Source organism: Corythoichthys intestinalis, chromosome 8 (assembly GCF_030265065.1).
Source record: "Corythoichthys intestinalis isolate RoL2023-P3 chromosome 8, ASM3026506v1, whole genome shotgun sequence".
Taxonomy (NCBI): Eukaryota; Metazoa; Chordata; class Actinopteri; order Syngnathiformes; family Syngnathidae; genus Corythoichthys; species Corythoichthys intestinalis.
The window spans coordinates 23,595,446-23,615,404 of NC_080402.1; the positions used below are offsets into that span (position 1 = coordinate 23,595,446).

The 19,959-nt window shown below is 38.3% G+C and overlaps 1 protein-coding gene across 17 annotated transcripts in view; it reads right to left on the minus strand.

The window, feature by feature from the left end:
* Positions 1-2,893: 2,893 nt before the first annotated feature.
* The window catches only part of rbm47 (RNA binding motif protein 47), a 58,130-nt gene continuing 41,064 nt past the window's right edge, over positions 2,894-19,959 (minus strand). For 10 of the 17 annotated variants that reach the window (XM_057843132.1, XM_057843127.1, XM_057843129.1 and 7 more), the window contains 6 exons: positions 16,977-17,844; positions 16,561-16,888; positions 16,203-16,226; positions 14,825-15,034; positions 8,364-8,554; positions 2,894-5,275 (listed from right to left, as the gene is read on the minus strand). In XM_057843132.1, coding sequence (XP_057699115.1) covers positions 5,027-5,275; positions 8,364-8,554; positions 14,825-15,034; positions 16,203-16,226; positions 16,561-16,888; positions 16,977-17,813 — 1,839 coding nt within the window. In that variant the 5' untranslated portion in view covers positions 17,814-17,844 and the 3' untranslated portion in view covers positions 2,894-5,026. The remainder of the gene's footprint in view (positions 5,276-8,363; positions 8,555-14,824; positions 15,035-16,202; positions 16,227-16,560; positions 16,889-16,976; positions 17,845-19,959) is intronic. The other 7 variants (XM_057843134.1, XM_057843138.1, XM_057843137.1 and 4 more) reach the window with 7 other exon arrangements.

The window sequence follows — 19,959 nt, forward strand, 5'->3', positions numbered from 1 at the left end:
ATATATGTACAGTACTGTGCAGGTGTCCTGCCTAAAACCTTTGCACAGTACTGTATATATATATTATTATAAAGTACATGTCGACAATGTTATTAACTAAACAAAACAGGGATGGAGAATGGCTTGCTTTTCCCAAGCTGTTGAGTCATCTTTATTGGTTTTTCCTGGTTCACGTTCCACGACTTCAGGTCACATGCACCTCTGTTTTGATTGGCCTTGTAAATAATCAATATCGTGATCAATTAATCAAAATCCGAACTGTGATATATATATATATATATATATATTCATTCTTATTATTATTAATATTTTTACAGTATGGAGCTATGAACTCAAGTTAAAGTCAAAGTAAACAAATAGTTGAAAATGTATTATGGAAGTTTTCTGGGAATTATATTCCTGTCCTAACATTCAACAATCCGAGTGTTTTCTTCTGGTTTCCCATGTTAGTACAATAGTGTGGTGTCAGCTGACAGGTGGTGGCATTGTTAAAGAACCCCATGCCCTCTTACACTTTTTGTTTTGCATAATTTGCTCTATTTCTGTTCTTAAATCCTCCCTGAAACCTTTGGCGGGGTGCAGCATGTTTCTAGAGCAAAGTTGACCCACCGCAGAGGAGTTTATGAAACCCCCGTCTCAGCACTTGGTAATAGTTGATGTACAAAGCCAAGGATGTGTGTCCATTCACCAAGGTTAGGTCAAAGTCCTCTGCTTTGCAAAAGATTTATGACCCCCCCCTCCATTCCTCCATAATAAAAAAAACTTTCCATAGTGATGTTGCCTATGTTAAAAGTTGAAGTGTAGGTGTCATGGTTTAGCTTTCAAGGCAATTCACTACTTTTTTCCTCTACTTTGAACCCTGCGGTTTATAGTCCAATGAGCAGTGTTGTTTTCATCAACGATGCCGATAACGAAAATATTTCGTCAACAAAAATTTTTCCCATGACGATGACGTCACGATGACCCGTCATGGGAGACAAAAACATAACGAGATGGATGCCAGTTGTTGTCTGACAGCAAGAGAATGAGATGAAAATTCGCCAGTTTCCTTGATAAATTCAAAATGTGTGATATTTTCCTATTATATGTGTTGCTAGAACGCATTTAGCAGTGTTTGGTCGTGTCACTCATGTGACGTGCTGCGACCCCCCACACACACACACGGTTAGTAAGCCTGTGTCCATATTCCAGGCTTTTTGTGAATCATACAGTATGTGTCAGGTGCTGCTTGGTAAGTTTTGCTTTATCTTGGCTAGATATGCAATGTTGATTTAGCCTTTAAAAGTTCTGTGCTGAGTGATCATCACACACTAAACTAACTTGTACTGTTAGCATAGCGTTCCCTGTCGTTTCTTCCACAGTGTCTTTGACTACATAAGGAAGTGATTGAAATACACCACTAGGTGTCAATGGCCAGTTTTAAATTAATTACAGATCTAGCCAACGAGTGCGTTTTGCCCCTCGACTGACGCTGCAGTTTCCGAGTTCATTGTACCTTTCGTTCATTTGAGTGTTGACTTCACAACGTAGGAGACCTCTGATAGTTTGTATATTGTGACTAAATATTGCCATCTAGTGAGCTAAATGAGAGCTAAACGAAATGCTTGAATGGAGTTTGACCAAAGTCTGAGTAAGTTTTTTGTGTATTTTGCATAACTATTTTGATTGGGAATGCCAGTTCTCTTTGCATTGAGCGCTTTTCTTTTTGTGAACATTATTTTTTTTTAAGAGATAGGAATATTATTTTTGTTGTGCTTTCACTAAATGATACTGTAGCGACTTAACTGTCCCGCCCAAATGCATGATGGGAAGTTGGGCAACCGTGACTGTCAGTGGTGGCTGCAAATAGTATATGTTCTGCGTTGTGTTCAATGAAGCGTGTTAAGAAAAAGATCATTTCCTGTCATTCTTCCCTCTGCGCTCATAAGAAAAGTTATGTTTGTTATGAAAGAATTGCCAAAGCTTAAGCCAATGAACGGCACGGTCCAATGAACTCCTGTGTCCACTCGCATTTCTCAGCCTCTTAGCTCTCAATGGGCAAAAAAATTGTGTTATTGTAATCTATTTGAGGCAATGCATGAGCGGGTCATTCCACGCATGCGTTAAATGCGTAATATATTTTAAAATGATTAATTTAAAAAATTAACTACTGCCCATTAACACGATAAATTTGACAGCACTAATATTTATTTACCGGTATTCATGGACTAAAACTTCTGAAGTTTATGGACGAAAACATTTTGAGAATTGTCGACTAGAACTAGGCGAAGATGAACACATTTTGAAATGACAAAAATATGACAAAGACTAATAAGTATTTTCATCCAAAAGACTTAGACGAAGACGAAAATTTAAATGGCTGCCAAAAACAACAATCCCAGTGTGGCTTAATTATGATCAAATACAGTTTTCTTGTCTAATTTGATGGGTGTTGCGTATAGTCTAAGAATTACTTTGGCTTTCTTTGGCAAGTGAAAAGTATGAATAGGACCACATATTAAGAAGTGACACATCATTGCTTTTGAAAATGTTTTTATTGGTCTATTTCTTACTATAAATATAAGAAAGCAGGAAAAAATGTATTTTTAATACAACCCCTCAGATAGAAGTCAGTCTTCATAGGTCTACAAAGGTAAAGCACGTTGGCAATAAGGCACATACTTAAAAAAAAAAAAAAAAGTTCAAATGGTACTGTACTGTAATGTTGCTTCACACCACTGAGCACTGTTATCATGTGGGTGAAATGTAAGCCAATGAAAGAACAGCAGCAGTTTGGAGTGAGAGGCAGAACCAGGAATTGACTTTTGTCAAACAGATAAACATGGTTTTATGGCTGTTGGGCCATATTCATTTCTATCGCTTGGCCAAGACAAAATTCTAGTTAAGTTATTAAAAAAACAAAAAAACAAAAAAAAAAACACTGCAAAGTGGTCTTGCCTTATTATCAAATGAAGCTTAAAGACCTCACAACACCAAAACCAGTTTAAAACATTTTAAAAAACGAAAATAGAACATCACATTTAATACAACAACTTGAATGTTTTAAACTATTGGACACTTTGGCAAGGAAAAAAACTACGTACTTTTTTTTTTTTTACTCAAACTTGAAACAATGCTAAAAAATGTTAATAAAGTTTTCAAATATATTAGACCTGTCTTTCTCACTTCATACACAACAATGTATTGCATATATTAATTAAATATATCCTAATGTTGTCATCATCATACAAGAATAATAATAAAAGCAGTCGTCACAAGTTGGGAACTTTTAAAATAGTGAGTTGGACCTCTTTTTTTTTCTCCAATGTGTCTCCTGCTTTTATAATAAATGTACATACACATGTCAATTAAAAACAGGTAAGCTTGGAACCAAATTCATAGTAGGATCATCAGCTGTAAAAGTGTGGGAAACCTTGACTTGGAGTGATAGCATGTCTTCTTTAAAAATAATTGTAAAAAAAAAACACAACAATAAAAAAACAGTTGAGATAATCCCATCTGATTTTTTAAAGTCTATTCTGTTATGTACTGTAGCTTCCACCCATAGGGAGCTGGCGTGAATAGCAACTATTATCAGGTCAGGTATTGCTCCAGTTGTTTCCAGCTTAGTATCACACGTGCAACTTCCTTTTAATCACGCCGATTAAAACACAAGTGTGACCACGGAGGACTGACAATGGAACCGTCGAGTAACCTGAGTCTATCTCTTCATCTTTACCGTAGTTTGAAGGTAGGTAAAGAAATGAAAGGAATGTTGTTGTATGGAGGAGATAGCCTTGTCACGTTGCCTCAATACAGCAACATCACAAATTCATCAGACTTGTGAGTCATGCTAAGTTCAGAGCCATTCAAGGATCTTTCCACTGATCATGACAGGCACAGTGGAAGATTTTAAATGAAAAAACAAACAAACAAAAGAGCCTAAAAACTAATGCACTGTGGTGAGGCCTCTTTTTAATATCCTCAGACTGGAATGTATTTACAGCAGGTTTAATTACCAAATATCCACTAATGTATCTACATTTTTGTTCACCTTTCAAAAGTCCCAAAAAAAAACTAATGTTAAAAAGACAATATGAACGAGAAACATTCAGTCTTTTCGTCCCCAGGTCAGAAAACGATGTACGTGATGTTACCAGTTTTCATGTATTATAAATGCTGTAATATTTGTTTATCTGCCCCCTTCAATCCCCTCCAAAAATGCACTTGGACATTTCTTCAAATAAACTAGAAAGACTGTTAAAATTGTTCAACCAGGGACACCATAATAAGCTTTAAAACCTTCATTAGAAAAGAACCACAAAGACAAAGGTCCGGCAAAATGAGCCAAATATGTACCAAATAGCCATGTTTGAAGCATAAAGTTCAATCAGCAATGGACAGAGAGCATTGCCTGCAGCGGTTGACTAGAAAAGAATACTAAAATATAATAGTGTGTCTGGGGGTGTGTGGTTAAGACATTCATTAGTATATGCAAAACAGTTGGCTTCAGTGGTATCCTCTCAAGTCAGCAGTTCTGAACTATTCTTCTTACACTTTTAGTCAAAAAGGCAATCTTTAATCCCCTAAAATACATAGCTCAACCTACAGTAATAGAACCTTAAATATATATGTCTTCTCTTCATAAATACTTAAATGTACCTTCAGGGTTTTGTTGCTATAGCAATCGATGATGGTGCCTGGGGTCAGAGACAAGATGGTGCGGTTTTGTTAGTTTTGCTCACAGTTGAGAGAAGGCTGTCCCCACAAAGACGAAGGCTCTCTCCAAAAGCAAACCTCTTCTAATTTGTATCAATCAGTGTGTCTTTAATTGCCTTTGTTTGAGGTTGAACAAAGGCCAAAAGGAGGGGCACATTGTTTCAACTTGTCTTTCTTCAAGTGTCACTCACACTTAGGATGTGCTTGGAGGTTCCCCAAGTCCACTGTTACTTACTTCTAATACACACTGTAGAGAGGTTACAGCGTTGGATCAGTCACAGGCAGAATGACGCTGGTGTTTACTTCATGCAGGACGGGCCACCACACATCAATACTGGTAGACATCGTGGATGGGCAGCTGGAAGGCCGTCGCCGGGAAGGCCTGCGGCACGGCGTAGCCAGCGTAGCCTCCGTACGCCGCGGCCGCAACTGCTGCGTTCTTCTGCAGGGCAGCCAGAGCGGCCGTGTTGGCCGCATAGTTTGTGATAGGGACGTATCCGGCACTGTACAGGCCACCAGCTGCTTGAATGCGGGGGACATTGTGGGCCATGGCATAGACAGGAGTGATTGGACGACCCTGGAGAATGAAGGAGGGGAAAAGATGAAGGGAAGCATACAGTATATCACTTATTTTATTTAATGTGTCATAGCAAACTGAATTACAGATTGATTTCGAGACAAAAAATTGAGTCCTTTCAAAATGCAGATTTCCTCAATTTCCATAATCACGAAATTAAAACAAAAATCCTCGAAAATCATTCAAAAACCATTTTTATAAATTGTGCTCCACCAAAACATCATAAATTATTTCAAAATAGCATAGCAAATGCTAATTTCTGAAGAGTCTTCATGAATATCCCCACAGGAAATCCCTAATTTACAGGTCTGAAGATTCCAGTGTCCAAATGCTCTATTTTTTTCTACTCCCAAATATATTGTTCTCTGACTGGTCTATTCTTCATGTGCACGTGTATTGTGAGGATATTGTGTTTATGGTTGGAAAACACAATAAGTGACGGGTTTAATAATGAGAGACATTCCTAAGGATTCGCAATGTGAAAAAACTGATTCATTAAGAAGAATTAAAATTTACAATTGAGCAGTGTTGTTAATCTTACTTTAAAAAGTAATTACTTACAGTTACAAATTACTTCTCCCAAAAAGTATTACCTCAATGTAAGAATAATTAGTTAGTCGGCAAAGTGACGTTACTTTTCATGTCTTACACGTTATTTATTACATGCTCCATTCTATAATGTCTTTCACATCAATTATGTTAATTTTGACTGATTAAATTGAACTGGCTTATTCATTCAAAAAATAATGATGACTGATTAAATTGAACTGGCTTATTCATTCAAAAAAAAAACCATAGGTCACACTTTTTACATTTTTTAAAATTTCACTTATGTTAGAGTGTAATGGTATACAAACTTTCAAATGCTATGAGAAAAAAGCCTTTTTGTATTTCTTGTTGTACTGAACCAGCACCGAACAGTGACCCCCGTACCTAGGTACATACTGAACCGAGACTTTGGTGTACCGTCACATGAATGTCTTCCCTCTCCTATCTCTCCTCTAGTTGTTTTGATTTAAAACAAATTACACAAGGTTTATGGATATGTCATTCAAGAAAAGTTGAGGGCAAGTGACTATTTTTGGTAATAAAAACAAATTAATATTATATTGTAGCATCTACAAGGACAACGCCCACTTGGGATGATAACACATACTCAACAGGAACACAGTCAATTATTTTCAATTAATTGTACCCACCTGAATGCCACGAACTCTATGTAAAAAAAAAAAAAAAAAAAAAAGTTTGCCCGAGAGTTTAAGATGACGCTTGCTACGCTAAATGCTAATGCTAGCGAGATCGCGAATGCTCTGCTAACTCTCCGAGCCACCTAGCAATGTGTTTGCAATGGTGTCGCTCATCATTCAAACAAATTGTATTAACGCGGCCTTCACATCCTCAGTAACAGTAAGATTGGAAAAGTAATTAATTAGATTACTCACTCCTGGCAAAAATAACGCCGTTAGTAACGTCGTTATACTCTAACGCCGTTATTACCAACACTGCAATTAACCTTGACTCATTTTGCTGTAGACAATATACAACCCTTGAACAATCTAACAAACAGCTGCGCATGTTCCTTTTCAATTATAGACAGGTTTAGTAGGCTATCCTAGTTGACGTCAGGTACAAGTTGGACTACACCACACACATTATTTGCGCATCAATCACAGGAGATATTTGGAAAAAGACAACCACTAACACGTCACTAAATGGAAAATATACTCCATTGTTTCCAAAGAGAAAAAAAATGAAATTAAATTCTACAATCCCAGTAATCAACTGTTTAAGCAATATTTCAAGTAATGTCTTCACATTCTTAAGTCAAAGTCAAATAACGTTAGCCTCATAGCATAATTACCAAAATCATATTTCACTGAATTTGGCAAACAATTAAAAACATATTTGTCTCAAAACAAATTGGCTCCCCCCATAAGTCCACTTTTTTGGCATATTTGGGTTGTGCCGAGAGTCCTGACCTGTTTTTGGAACGTTTCCCAGCGCTCTCCGGCCTAAAAGTGTTTTTTGACCGTTTTTGAAATTTTGAAAAAATGCGTAAGCACCTCCCCTTACAAAAAAGTCAAAAATTGACTCCTCCCAAAAGTAAACTTTTTTGGCATATTTGGGCTGTACCGAGAGTCCTGACGGGTTTTTGGAACTTTTCCGAGTGCTCTTTGGCCCAAAAGTGTTTTGTGACCGGTTTTGAAATTTTGAAAAAATGCGTAAGCACCCCCCTTACATAAAAGTAAAAAATTGACTTTCACCAAAAGTTCACTTTTTTGGCATATTTGGGCTGTGCTGAGAGTCCTGATAGGTTTTTGGAACTTTTCCCGGTGCTCTTTGGCCCAAAAGATTTTTTGGACATATTTTGACATTTTGAAAACATGCATAAGCACCACCCCTTACAAAAAAGTCAAAAATTGACTCCTCCGAAAAGTACACTTTTTTGGCATATTTGGGCTGTGCTGAGGGTCCTGACGGGTTTTTGGAACGTTTCCGAGTGCTCTTCGGCCCAAAAGTGTTTTGTGACCGGTTTTGAAATTTTGAAAAAATGCGTAAGCACCCCCCTTACAAAAAAGTCAAAAATTGACTTTCCCCAAAAGTTCACTTTTTTGGCATATTTGGGCTGTGCCGAGAGTCCTGACGGGTTTTTGGAACGTTTCCCGGTGCTCTTTGGCCCAAACGTTTTTTTGGACAGTTTTTGAAATTTTGAAAACATGCATAAGCACCACCCTTTACATAAAAGTAAAAAATTGACTCCTCCCAAAAGTTCACTTTTTTGGCACACTGTATTTGGGCTGTGCTGAGAGTCCTGACGGGTTTTTGGAACGTTTCCCGGTGCTCTTTGGCCCAAAAGTGGTTTTTTTTTCAAATTGATATTGTTTTGGTTTCAAAAAGTATTGCGCTTGGCCAAGGGTTTAAGCAGAAAGGCAGGATCATTCAGAATTAAAAGGAGCATAACGTTATGCAGATGTCACAATTCGTCCCCTACCAAGCATAAAGTGTACATGCAGCAATGTTGAGACCAAACCTACGCCCTTGGTTGGTACATATCTTTGTGAGAGAGACCAGAGGTGACAATGCATACCTGAAAAGGAGGTGGAGTGGAGACAGGCAGAACCGTAGCGGCGGCAGCAGGAGCAGCGGTATGTTCAGGGTGTTGCATGGCCAGAGGGTTGATAAGGTGCTCCACAGTGTGCACCTTGCCCTCCTCCATCAGCTTGGCTGCCGGGGCCGCACTGAATACTGGGTACTGTCCAGCCAAAGTTGGCAATGCCACTGAAAACGGACAGAAACGTGAGTGACTGTTTGAGTCACAGAAAGAAGAATAGTAGGATATTATGTATCATCTAGCTAACAGTAGAAGACCAGCACATTCAGTACATCCACCCATGCTCAAAATAGCACACTGATTAGAACAAAATATGCAACAGAGATGAGAACAAAGGATTCAGATTCTGAAAAGAGGGTGAAGGACAGAATGTATCTTAGAGGGGAAGAATACGATTAGAAGGTAGTGCTTGAATGGGATTCGGATTAAGGACGGTGCTCACTCGTGGTTTAAAATATACACGCGCATGTGAACGCACCACACATGCACACAAACGTCATTGTTACAGGTGGACAAAAGTCTTTTCAACCCAGAGATGATCCTCTGATTCCACGTCGAGTGAACTCCAGTTTGGGATCAAGTGTTTTCTTGTTTTTTTTTTTTTTTTTTTAGGAGCAAATCCAAATGAACAAGCTTCCAAATGAGACATAGGCAAACATATAATGTTAATTTAAAATAACAAGTGAAATTGGTGTCTTGCCTAACAGATTACACAATACCTCATCCATACATCTGAATGAACAAGTGCTATAATTATTTTTACTTTGGCCATGGTTCCACAAAAACAGATCAGTTTGTTACACTCCACTTTGATTTGGATGGCGTTTGCATTGTGGCTGAACAGCATGACAGCATGGAAAAAGGACACCGTATAACAGGCGAAATGTAATCAATTAAACTTCATTTCACATAACATTTAATTCTAACAGAACGGCATTTTTGAAAGGAGCCAAGAGTTAAAGCACTGCTCGGCAATTACGTACACCTACCAACCCCATTATAAAACACTACTTAATTCCCGCTCTTAGTGACTGCTCAAGGAAACACATTACATTCAAGTGTCATTTTTTTCCACTCATGATTATGTTTGGTTCAGAAAGTTAATAATTTCCTTTTTGTCTGTAATCGCTAATAACCTCACATGTAATCCATCAAAATCAGGAAGAAGCCCCGTAGGCAATAACTGAACCCTGCTACATAAAATCAGAAGAGTGGACACATGGTTATTAAGTATGAGGAAAAAAGTTATTTTGTTGTTATTTAGTTTAGAAGGCCTATTCCAGTCTTTGACTGACGTTTCTGTGAGGTGTTAGCCCTAGAAGATTTTCACAAAATGAACAATTAATTTTCAAATACTAAAATCATAAAATGTTTAGAGTCTAATTACCGTATTTTTCGGACTATAAGTCAGTTTTTTCCCCTTGTTTGGCTGGGGTTGCGACTTACACTCTAGAGCGACTTATGGGTGAAATTATCAGTGTTGGGAATAACGCCGTTATAAATAACTCCGTTACATAACGGCGTTATTTTTTTCCAGTAACGGGGTAATCTAATTTTTTTTCTCCCGCCGTTACAACGCCGTTACCGTTACTGACGGTCAAAAGCGGTGCGTTACTTACTCTGAATAAATTGAAGAAACTACCAGTCGTAGCGAGTCTACTCTGCTCTGTTTATTTGTCCTCCAAGACTTGGGGTGCATTCAGGTTAGAAAATAGCACACGTGTTTTGTTTTGTGCTCTTTCTTAGCAAAGATATACCACACAGGACGAGCTGGCACTCTGTTTCTTTAATAGCACATATAACTTCAACATTAACACAAACATACGGCTCTCGGCAGGCCGTGTCTCTAACTCACTCCCGCGTCATGTGAGCAAAACAGTATTGGCGCCGTTTGCTGTTTAGGATGCCTCGGATAATTCTGTATCAGAATATTACAGCACGTACTTCTCATAACCCCAGGCTGTTTGTCCCTGCTCATTCAATTAGACAATGCTTTCCAAAGTTTCCTAACGTTTCTGTTTTTGCTACACCTGAATGCTAGCCTTGTTCCCATCCCCCACTGTCAGCCAGAAAGAATGCTGCTTCCATCTTGAGGACGGCAGACGCATTGAGGGTGATAGGAGGAGCAGGGGGACGAGGCTACCTGAATGCACCACCTGGATAGATGCGATGGAAGTGGTTGTGATTGGCTGAGGGTTAGAGTCATGAGTTATGTGTCATGGTAAGCCAATCAGAGCCGGTGTTTTCACACACAAACCGGAACAGCGCGTGCGGCAAACACACACACGCAAAACAGATGCAGAGGGATATGATGGCAGAGCATTCAGAGGAATATGTCAGATTCTTTGACATACAACAACTTCTTTTTAAAGTAATGGAAATAATTACTTTCCCTGGTAACTAGTTACTATAGAGTAATTCAGTTACTAACTCAGTTACTTTTTGGAAGTAGTAGTGAGTAACTATAACTAATTACTTTTTTAAAGTAACGTGCCCAACACTGGAAATTATTACCACATTATTATATCATTTCACATGTTATTTTGGTGTTTTGGAGGGACACTGATGGTTTGGTAAACTTGTTAGCATGGCCTTTATCCTATAGTTATCTGACTAACTCTTAATAGCTATGTTACGTTAATATACCGGTCACATTCGCATTTCGTTGTTCATGCATCATGTAACATTATTATACTGTACACTTATTCAGCATGTTGTTCTCTATTGTATTTTTATTTTAAATTGCCTTTCAAGATGACATATCTGTTCTATGTGTTGGAGTTTATCAAGTAAATTTCCCCCCAAAATGCGACTTATACTCCGGTGCAACTTATATATGGCGGAAAACACTCACATGTGTTCCGCTATGAGAGTCCCAATTTTGCCAAATTTCAAAATTGTCCGATATGCATGTGTGATACATAATTGGAAAGCTTAAAATCTCAATTTTCGGAGGGAAGAAAAATTTTGAACAGGAGGGCTTTAAAATTTTTTTTTTTTTTTTTAAACAGCAAAACCCCCTTTGGAGGTGAGAGCACGCGAGAGCAGAATTACAGACGCCATGACTTTAACGAGATATTATTGCATACTTACCATGTTTCGATTAAAAACTCCATGTAGCATGTATCACCGAGTGTCAAGACACAGCTGTGAATGGCCACAGCTGGATTTTGTGGGAATTTTATGGGTGAAACATGGAGATATAATAAAGGTCGCAATGCAGAAATCGCAGACATCAAGGAGTGGTCGGGATGATCTTTTTCATATATTTACTGTTTTAATTTTTTTTGTCTTTCTTTCTTTGTTTGGATCAATTATTTATCATCCAACATATCGGAGAAAATGTGACAGTAACAAAAAAAAAAATACATTTAAGCGATAGTTATGGGGTATATAGCCGTGACTTTTATACAGATGCCATTTTTTTCATTGTGACGTAATTTGTTTAAAAGTTGAAAATATGCGAGTGAATAATTTTTTTTTAAGTCTTGTTTTTTTTTTTTTTTTTTTAATGAAACATTAAACATCAATTATGATTCTAAGCTAAAAATTACAGACATTTGGAATAATAAATATAATTAATTGCCTTCGTTTTATGGCTGGGTTGAAACAAAAGCGGTTTCACGACGTCTATAAACGAGGGTTTCCAGGGTTAAACTGACAAATTAGTTCGGGGGCTTAATACGCCGTGAATCTGCTATGGCAGCATATAGACATATTTTTTCTATCAAACACAACAGTTCATTTGGCTTAAAATCAGTGTTGTTAATCTTACTGAAAAAAAGTAATTAATTATAGTTACAAATTACTTCTCCCAAAAAGTAATTGCGTTAGTAACTCAATTACCTGAATGTAAGAGTAATTAGTTACTTGGCAAAGTAATTGGTGATAATTACTTTTTTTTTTCCCTCAAAAAAAAAAAAAAAAAAAAAAAAACATTGGCCACACTATGTGAAGGTTTTTGGTACAATTGGCCCGAGCCCAATTCTTTACCCTAATTTACCCTTTACCCTGAATCAACTGTTAAAAGTTGTTAAAATTGCTCCCATTATTGCATTTGTTCCCTTCTCTCTACTTTCGACATATGAAAGTTTTAAAACTGTTTCATCATTTAAAGATAGATTCAAGTCAAGATTTTGCCGATTTAGAAGTATTTTAGATCAAAAGTTACTTAGGTTTGCTAGGAAGGTTCTCTAGAACAGAGCCGTCCTAAAAAGTCTACTGCTTTAAGATGGCGGCTGTCTACTAACGCATTTAGTGCCATGCAGTGTTGTTAATTTTACTTTAAAAAAGTAATTAATTACAGTTACAAATTACTTCTCCCAAAAAGTAATTGCGTTAGTAACTCAGTTACCTGAATGTAAGAGTAATTAGTTACTTGGCAAAGTAACTAGTGATATTTTTTTTTTCTCAAAAAAAAAAACAAAAAAAACAGGTCACACAATGTGAAGCTTAAAGGGTTTGGGGGACAATTGGCCCAAGCCCAATTCTTTACCCTCCACTTAACTAGACACAAGGGTATTGCGATAACTAGCTAGTAACCTTTGCTATGTGTGGAAGTCATTTAAAGTTGTAAATCAATCGTTAAAGTTGTTAAAATTTCTCCCGTTATTGCATTAGTTCCCTTCTGTCTACTTTAAACATGTGTAAGTTTTAAAACTGTTTTATCATTTAAAGATAGATTTAAGTTAAGATTTTGCCGATTTAGGAGCATTTTAGATTTTAAAAAATTACTTAGGTTCGCTAGGAAGGATCTCTACATCAGGGCCTTCCTGAGAGGTCTACTGCTTTAAGATGGCGGCTGTTTACAAACGCATGTAGTCCTTAAAACATGTTGGCAATGCAGCAGTGTCTGTCATTTGCATCTAATTCTATAATATGATATCTACCGTGTCATGTGGGCGTAGTTTGTCGGCTATGGCTGCAGTCAGGTATTATTGGAGCCATCTAGCATCGCGGTTGCAACGGCGTCTTCCCCACTCCTGCTCTGCTCTCGTCCCCTTGAGTCCGTTTCTCTCAGACTTTTTTTTATTTAACCAACTTATTAACGCATAGTAACGCACGCCTTTCCCGCCTCAGTAACGGTAACGGCGTTGCCAAGATGAGAAAAGTAATTAATTAGATTACTCATTACTGAAAAAAATAACGCCGTTAGTAACGCCGTTATATTGTAACGCCGTTATTAACAACACTGCTTAAAATACAGCAGTTTCTTTTCAAGAGGAGTGCAAGAGCAGAAACTGCTTTTTCAGTCTTGTTTGTGTTTTCCGCCAACTGTTTTTTTCCTCTTCGTTGGGAATTCTTTGGCTGGTGCGATTTATACTCAGGTGCGACTTATAGTCCGAAAAATACGGTACATATAATAATTACCATTCAGTCAAAAGCTGGTGTTGCAAAGGAAAGATCACGGCAGCAAAGTTCTAAATGTACATTTGTTGCAAATATGTTCAGACAGAGAACAGCACCAATTTGATTACCTTTCACTTAAAAAATTACATTGTTTATATTGCATTGTCACCAAAATTTACATGCACACCGCTCAAAAGAATGCAACTTGTTTATCATAGAGCAGATAGTTATTACTCTATTTTAGGATTGTATTTTATCAGTTTAACATAAATTTCACAATGCAGCCGTACAGCCACATAGTGACCTTTTAACACAATGTAATAACCTGGAACTCAAAATGACCCATTTTACAAAAGTTTTGTATTAACATATCCCTGTGGCCAATTGATATTAGTTGGGAAATGGCAACTACTTGGACATTTGTTTCCTCATCATATCATACAGTAAATTAGATTAAACTGTGAAAGTGAAAGCATCCTTTCCATTGTTAAACTGTCATTTATTTTCAGTGGACATGTCTGCCAGGATTGAAAATGATCTAACTCGCCTAACCAGTTCTGATTCTGTCATGACAATACAGTGAAAATATACAAAACTCACATCCTCATACTTGATTGGTGATTTGATGTGATTTGGCAGTATAGATTCACTTAAAAATAAACCCATTTCTCGAATTTACAGCTACCTTGTAACACATTCACCGCCATTGACGTCTACAGAAGTAAAACAACCATTTTACCTTTGAAGGCTGGGAGTGAATGAGTTTCAAAATAGTGTTGTTATCAGTCTGAACATTCCATAGGAGATTTTTCTTTTATATGTTAGCATCAAATAGCAGTTTTCTAGAGAGGATCACACAACGGCAGACCTTAAAGGACAGATGTTATTTTGATTTAGAAAAAGTTTACTCAAACCACACAGGATAGTGACAGAAAGAAAGAGTTCTTATAGAAGTACAAGAAATGACCTTCAAGATCATCGCCTGTATTCTATACAGGAACAGCGCGGGAAAAAGAAACTAATGGAAGGGTTTAGTAAAGACTTTTGAGATGGGTGAGGGTAGGGATGGCTAAGTCTATCTCACTGACTTGTGCCTGGTTTGATGGCAACTGGGTTGACGGAGGCAGCAAGCTCCAGACTGGGCATCAGTTCATAGGACTTTTCGGGCAGCTTGGTCTTACCCTCGTGGTAGCGGCTGTAGATGCCACGACCAGCAGAGTAACCCCCCAGGTATGATCCCCGGGGACCAGGGGTACGGTTACCTGTGGTAGCGCGACCACGACCTCGCACAGTACCTGCTTAAATACAACGGGTAATCGGATTACTTGGGTAATGGGCTGGGAATTTCTTTTTTTTTGTTTGTTTGTTTAATTTCTGTTGTGTTTCATGTTGTGAAGGGGTAAGGTAAAGATGGGTTTGCAGTTTTGATGCAAATCGAAATATGTAAGTAATGTTGGTTTGAATTCAGTTGATACTAATGGGTAAAGTGATTCTCTTTCAGGTGCAGTGTTCTTACTCTAATTGAATCTGGGCTCGTGATGCTTGGTGGGCCAATTTTTGGTGCTGATATTTGCATTTGCATAACATTTAACTGTTGGCATATTTATATTTAGACTAGGGCTGTCAAACGATTAAAATTTTTAATCGAGTTAATCACAGCTTAAAAATTAATTAATCGTAATTAATCGCAATTCAAACCATCTATAAAATATGCCATATTTTTCTGTAAATTATCGTTGGAATGGAAAAATAAGACACAAGACGGATATATACATTCAACATATTGTACATAAGTTGTGTATTTGTTTATTATAACAATAAATCAACAAGAGTTGTAGTTCTTAAAAGATAAATGTTAGTAAAAGTTATAGAAATTTTATATTAAAACCCCTCTCAATGTTTTCGTTTTGATAAAATTTGTAGAATTATCGATCAAAAAATAAACTAGTAGCTCACCATTGTTGATGTCAATTATTACACAATGCTCATAGTGCTTAAACCCATAAAATCAGTCGCACCCAAGCGCCAGCAGAGGGCGACCAAAAACACAAGTAACAAGTGGACATGACACTGTGCTGTCATTTTAATCTGTTTGAGTGGGGCATGTGCGTTAATTGCGTCAAATATTTTGACGTGATTAATTTAAAAAATTCATTACCGCCCGTTAATGTGATAATTTTGACAGCCCTATTTTAGACATTTTGACATCTATCTTTTCTACTTGAGCAAATCAATATCTGCTCCAAATATTGGTTACCACACTCAATGTGGGCCCTAAAAATAAAACATTGGCTGATTTCTAATCGGGGCTCTATGATGTTCTCTGCCATGTTGTGGATATTCAGCCATGATATGGCAGAAGGAGACAGCGCAGCAGGAAAGGGATGGTGTTAGAGAATGTATAGTTTATCACATAGCAAGAAGGCTCATTGTTCATTGGAAGAATAAGTAGAAATGAGCAATTACCATTGTTCTGTATCAATGAGGATCCTTTGGAGAGAAAACCAAAACACAATGATTGTTGAAAGTCAGATAGATTTTCCTGCTTCCACCATATTCAATCATCAAAGATAACGGGATTAACATTCATGAGGTCATCACTCTGTTGTTGTCTTATATGATTAGAAGGACAGACCTTCATCAAATTTTAGGTTTATCTTGATCAAGATTAAGCTTCTCTTAAATTTAAATTGTTCATTGCATTGTACTCATCGGCGACTTAACATGATTATGTTTTAGCGGTAAAATTTTAACAAGGAGTTTCTCCATTGACCAACATTTTAAAAAAGTAAGAAACTGATATCTGACAAGAAAGCTTTCTAACCTTTCACAAAGTAGTCCCTGTTGGGTCCAATAAGTGTGTTGTAGGGATAACCGTAGTAGGCCAATGTGTAAGGGTCACACTGGTAAACATAGCTCTGTTGTGGAGCTTCTGGAGCAGCAGGTACCCCCTTTGAGGCCTTCTGGCGAGAGTACTGCTCTTTATCAACTGGCTTGGCAAGTGTGACCTCAACGCAGGAGCCCTCCACCTCCGTTCCGTTGAGGTGGTCCATGGCCAGCACGGCATCATCACGGGATATGAAGTGAACAAAGGCGTAATCACGGATTTTCTTAACACGCTCTACACATCCTGGGTTCCACTGACTAAACACCTAGTTGAAAAAGAAAATACAGTTGTTATCACTAAACAAAGTCAACGAAGTTGGTGAGTCTCCCGTCATGACTATAAGGAAAACCTACCTGTTTAATTGTTTCCTCGCTTGTCTCCATCATGAGATTCCTAACATACAGTATTTTAACTGTCTCCATGACGTCTTCGTCCACATCGATTTCTGGTTCTGCCCAGTCCACTGCAATCTGGTGTCCCCACAGCTGAATACGACCTGGCATTAGTTTCCTGCGGGCCATGGCGGCCGCACGGTGCGACTCATACTCTACGAAGGCAAAGCCACGGTTCTTCATCTTGTCTGCTGCACTGGCATAAACTATCACATCCAGCACACCCTCGGTCACTTTGGAGACCTCCTCCAGAATCTCCTCACGCTTTTTGGTTTTGGGGATACCGCCAATGAAAAGACGGCAGTTGTCCACGGAAGAGCAGACCCCGAGGAGTCGCCCAGGACGCACCTCGTAGTTGTTGAGCTCCCGCACAGCTCGCTTTGCCTCGTGTTTCTCAGTGTACATTACGAATGCGTAGCCTCGGTTCTTCCCATCAAAGTCCATCATCAGGCGCATCTCATAGATGCGTCCCACAGACTCAAACACAGGAACGAGCTCATCCTCATAGACATCTCTTGGGATCTTGCCCACAAAGATCTCACATCCCCTTGGTGGAGAAGGGCTGTTCCAACCGGGAGGAGGGCCGTATTTACGTTGTCCATTTTCTTGGACCATACCATAACCAGTGCGCTCCATCAAGGCCACCAGTGCAGCCTCATTGGGAGTCCCTGCAACACCATCCGGAATGTTGATCTGTCCGAGGACAGCATGGTGTGAGGCACCCGTGGATTTGCAGGGTTTGGAGGGGGCAGTATTGTTGCTCATGGTTGAAGAGGAAGCAGGATCTTCAGCTGTCATTCTGACAAAATCACCCAATTAGATCTGTGGCCTAAAGAGGGTAGAGAAGTTGATAAAAATAAATTTTATGAAAATGGAAATGTTTTTAAACTAATATTTTTGCAAAAACAAAAACAAATGAATAAATAACAGACTGTTATTTTAGTTGGCATAGCATCTCAGTTTGAGATTAAAGTGCATCTGATTTTTCATGTCAGTGCAAAGCGCCGCAAGTCCAATGGAACTGGCAGACTGGTTTGGGCCAAGTTGAAGGTGGGGGAGGTGGGAGAGTGTCTAACAGATGCACACAAGCAATCAAGGTGGACAGTGGTTTCCAAGTGCTAACGTCAATGAGCAACTCTGTGATCTCCCTTATTCAACTTTACAGGCCTGCTTGTAAATGGTGTCCATAAAGTCTCTTTACCATTTCAAAAATGTATTAAAAATGCAATTGATTAGATATTTTATTCAGATTTGTTCTATTGCATTCAGCATTTATTGAAGTTTTTTTTACCTCTTTTTTTTAATGCACTTCTACATGGGCACCATTAGTTGCACGAAGCACATCAAGATGGTACTCGATTTCTTGCCATGTTCGCTGTAGCATTAGCATAGCCTCATCAATTGTGGCAATGACGTCAGTAACATTTCGCTTAAGGTCAATAATAGTCCCTTATCTTCGTTCGATACACGATATCTTTAACATAGCCCCATAGAAAGAAGTCCAGGGGAGTTATACCTGGTGAATGTGGCAACCAAGGAATTGGCCCATCCCTTCCAATCCATGGGTCTGGAAATGACTTCTTTCTATGGGGCTATGTTTAAGATATCATGTATCGAACAAAGATAAGGGACATTACTGACCTTAAGCGAAGGATTACTGATGCCATTGCCACAATTGATGAGGCTATGCTACAGCGAACTTGGTAAGAAATCAGTACCGTCTTGATGTGCTTCGTGCAACTAATGGTGCCCATGTAGAAGTGTATTAAAAGAAGTAAAAAAAAAACTTCAATAAACGCTGAATACAATAGAACAAATCTGAATAAAATATCTAATCAATTGCATTTTTAATACATTTTTGAAATGGTAAAGAGACTTTATGGACACCCTGTACTTCTTCATACCAATTACATGTTTGGAGCAAACCAGATATTTCTTCAGTGATGTAAAGGACGAGCAGCACAAGTGTGCCTTCTTAAAGGTTATGCGAAGAAGCCTGCTTATTGGTCCGAAAGGGGTCATGGTGTTCTAGTCTCCAATAGGGCAAAACGCCCAATTTCTAATTTACCTGCATGCGCGACCTTGCCAAAAACCCAGTCTTACATGCCTATCTGCCCAGGATTAGACTGACGCTGGACACAAAATGAAGGCCAAATGTGCCTCAGATGATTGCAAACCTAGACAATAGGTCATTTAAGAGGCTTAATATAACAATCATCTATAATACCCGAGCTGCCTCACACTATCAGTAGCTTTACAACCTTGTTTTGTTCAGTTACTAAGACTCTTTTCTGATCTCTGACCCCCATAAGAGAGGGTGGCAAGTCGTAAAATCTTAAACTTTCGTTCAAGGTTCACTGAGGTCAGCTTAGTCACATGTTCACTATAACTGAAGGGTGGGGGGGCAACCAATCTTACATTCACTCTATCACTATGCACATATATGCAAACATATTCAGCTTCCTGCTCAATATGAATCTAATACTTCACAGCGTGTGTTCTCTTTATTAATACATACTGCACATTTAAAGGAAAAAAAACAGAAAATAATCAGCTTCCTAAGCGTAAACCTCTTATTTCTCAACACAGGCGGCATTCAGAGAGAAACAATTCACAGTGGTAAACCCCTAATCACCACAATGTGAGGCAAACAATCATCTCAGACTGTGCAGGTGTGTTTTGCTTTTTTCGATTGATTGGACATTTGATGGCAAGAGCATGTCAACAAAGGCACAAAACTCTACAAAGCCAGCAACCATGGAAACATTTGACCTGATCTAATATCCTATAACCCCCACTGCACACACACCTACTTATTTGTTACATTACTCAGGCTATGAATTACCCTTTCTTTTCTTTAAAGGCACATACAAAGCTTATAAAATAAAAATAGTGATTCTTTAGTTTGATTGCAGATGTTAAAAAACTTTCTTTTTTTCAGTAA